This window comes from Penaeus vannamei, chromosome 20, assembly GCF_042767895.1.
Source record: "Penaeus vannamei isolate JL-2024 chromosome 20, ASM4276789v1, whole genome shotgun sequence".
Lineage (NCBI taxonomy): Eukaryota > Metazoa > Arthropoda > Malacostraca > Decapoda > Penaeidae > Penaeus > Penaeus vannamei.
The window spans coordinates 13,645,815-13,648,314 of record NC_091568.1 but is presented as its reverse complement, the minus strand read 5'-3'; the positions used below and the strand labels follow the sequence as shown (position 1 = coordinate 13,648,314).

At 38.5% G+C, this 2,500-nt stretch overlaps 1 protein-coding gene across 1 annotated transcript; it reads left to right on the top strand.

Annotated features, from left to right (window-relative positions):
* Positions 1-1,266: 1,266 nt before the first annotated feature.
* LOC113817179 (pro-resilin-like) lies at positions 1,267-1,903 on the top strand. The gene is made up of 3 exons (XM_027369191.2): positions 1,267-1,272; positions 1,361-1,590; positions 1,711-1,903. Exons 1-3 carry the CDS (start codon positions 1,267-1,269, stop codon positions 1,901-1,903), a joined length of 429 nt encoding a protein of 142 aa, XP_027224992.2.
* Positions 1,904-2,500: the final 597 nt, after the last annotated feature.

Below are 2,500 nucleotides of genomic sequence, written 5' to 3'. Positions count from 1 at the left end.
ATACATATATGCATTTGCACACATACATAGAAAGATATATACATAGAGAGAAGGACAAACCAATCATCAATTGTCAGTAAAATGCCAAAGTTGATCCCATATTAGTTCGTAGATTAACACACCTAATGAGCCGCGAGTTGATGCTTAAGAGTGGCCAGTGCGTAGCTAATATTTATTGATAATTAAGAATACAGAGTAAAGAGTACTAACAACAGTTGTGACCATCATCAGGGTTACTCCATGATTTGCTATCATTGCTACTGTCGTGAATTTCGTTTTTTTATCATTATTATAATTAGCATTATTAATGCTATTTTATTACCATAATCATCGCAGTCACACAGTCAATTTCTGTACCATTAGGAATTTTTCTGATTTTCTGATGTCCTCATTAGCAATATATTGATTCTGTGTATTATCTTAATGAGAACAAAAATATGTCTCTGAAATGCAGTTAGTTTTGCCACTGATGCTGATGACCACGTGACAGTGACATTGAAAATGACGGTGATTGTCGTGTATTGGTATTTTTATATGAAATTGGACAAAAACAGTATCCTTATGAACGAGATTTCACAGGCTATAAAGAGGATCGAAACCTTTCCCTTATCCTCATTTAAAAGCAACACTTTTACTGTGGATAATTCCGTCAAAGTTGGAAGCAACTTTGGCTCTCCTGTATTACAAATTGATAATTCTTAAGAATTAACAATTTGCAATGCAGGAGATGCAGATGTAGCAAGAGCAGTGAGTATATATTTTTAGTAGTAGAAAAGGGTGCACTGACTGGACGCAAAACGGAGCCACATGAATTTAGACATTTTGACATGAGTTTTGATATTGCATTTTGATTAACTGAAGTATGCGAATTCAGCAATTCATATATGAAAAACTTCATCTATCATCTAGCTTTCTTATGAATTACATGTAATTTGAAAGAGTGAGAATAAATATTGAAGAAAATAGTATAATACGTTATGGACTTCCTGGACTTCCCTGAGTCTATCTGTTAGCCTGACTGATCGTATGAATCGCTTCTAAAGGGATGTTATCCATCTGTTAGGCCGATAAAACAGGGCACTTTTCTACATATCCTGCACTTATGCCTAAAATCTAAACATTTTATGAGCGAATAAAAGCGAATAAATGTGTGAAATATATGCGTGGAAGGAACACGAAGAGACATTCACTCCAGTTTCAGCGACATATAAAGGCGAGCTTCCACGTCCAGCCGCCAGTTCTCTTCGCTCTCTCTAAGGAAGCAAAATGAAGGTAAGGAATGAGCCCGAAAAGAGAAGCTGAATCATAAACAGATATTGTTTGTTTTTAGTCGCGTTTCATCTGTTGAATATTACAACAGGTATCCGCTGTGTTTGCCCTTTTGGTGGCTGTGGCGTCGGCGATTCCCCAAGAAGGATACAACTACCAGGCGCCAGGAGGTCAGGGATCCCAGTTCCCGACCGGGGCGGGAGGGGCACAGTACCCCTCCGTGCCCGCCCAGTACGCCTTCCAGTGGGACGTGAACCATGAGCCTTCAGGGAACTTTTACGGCCACAAAGAGCAGAGAGAAGACGCTAACACTCAGGGAAGGTGAGTTATAAACTCCTTTTCTTTTACGAATACCTTTCTTATATCTGGTGTTAATACGACCTCACGATATACATTTTTAAATAAATGAAGTATGACGAGAGCACTGTTTATCCCTAACAGTTACTACGTCCAGCTGCCCGACGGTCGACGTCTTCTGGTCGAGTACTACGTGGACGCCTCCGGTTACCATCCCACCGTCACCTTCGAGGGAGAGGCGCAGTATCCTTCAGGAGGGAATCGGGGATACGGCCAGTCCGGTCAGGGGTCGAGCCAAGGTTCTCCCTCGCAGTTATATGACGCTCCTTCTAAATAGGAGTTTTTAGTGGCATATACACATTCATTATTGTTATAACATTTTGCTGCTTCTGTTAAATGTAAGTGATCAATAAACACTGTTGCGTTATTAAAGACCTTACTTTACCCCGTTATGGTATTGGTACTTACCGGAAATGAATCAGACGCAAAGGAAATGGCACAAATTGGAGGTCGAAACCATCATCAGCTTTTCCACCAACACACGCATACAAGTACACGTACATGCATGTTCGTTAATTCATCAATCACTCTGTATCTGCATAAAGTATATTTAGAAACCCAAAGTTCTTGGATAAATTGCCCATTGAAGAAGTCAGTCTAGCACTTTTTTTTTTCTTTTTACTATTTCCGTTAATTTTATTGAATAACATGCGCGCATACACACACACACACACACACACACACACACACACACACACACACACACACACATATATATATATATATATATATATATATATATATATATATTAACTCCTATAAGTTCCATGCATGAATAATATTTTTCATGATTTTCATCATAAAAATATTAATAAAGAAAGAAACAGGTCAAGAACTAACATGAAGATTAGGAAATTACATTTCACTACACTCT

Bases quoted from the DNA above. Each gene is read 5' to 3' on its own strand.
- LOC113817179 (XM_027369191.2), top strand. The intron at 1,591-1,710 runs GTGAGTTATAAA...TATCCCTAACAG, and splicing joins GACGCTAACACTCAGGGAAG to TTACTACGTCCAGCTGCCCG.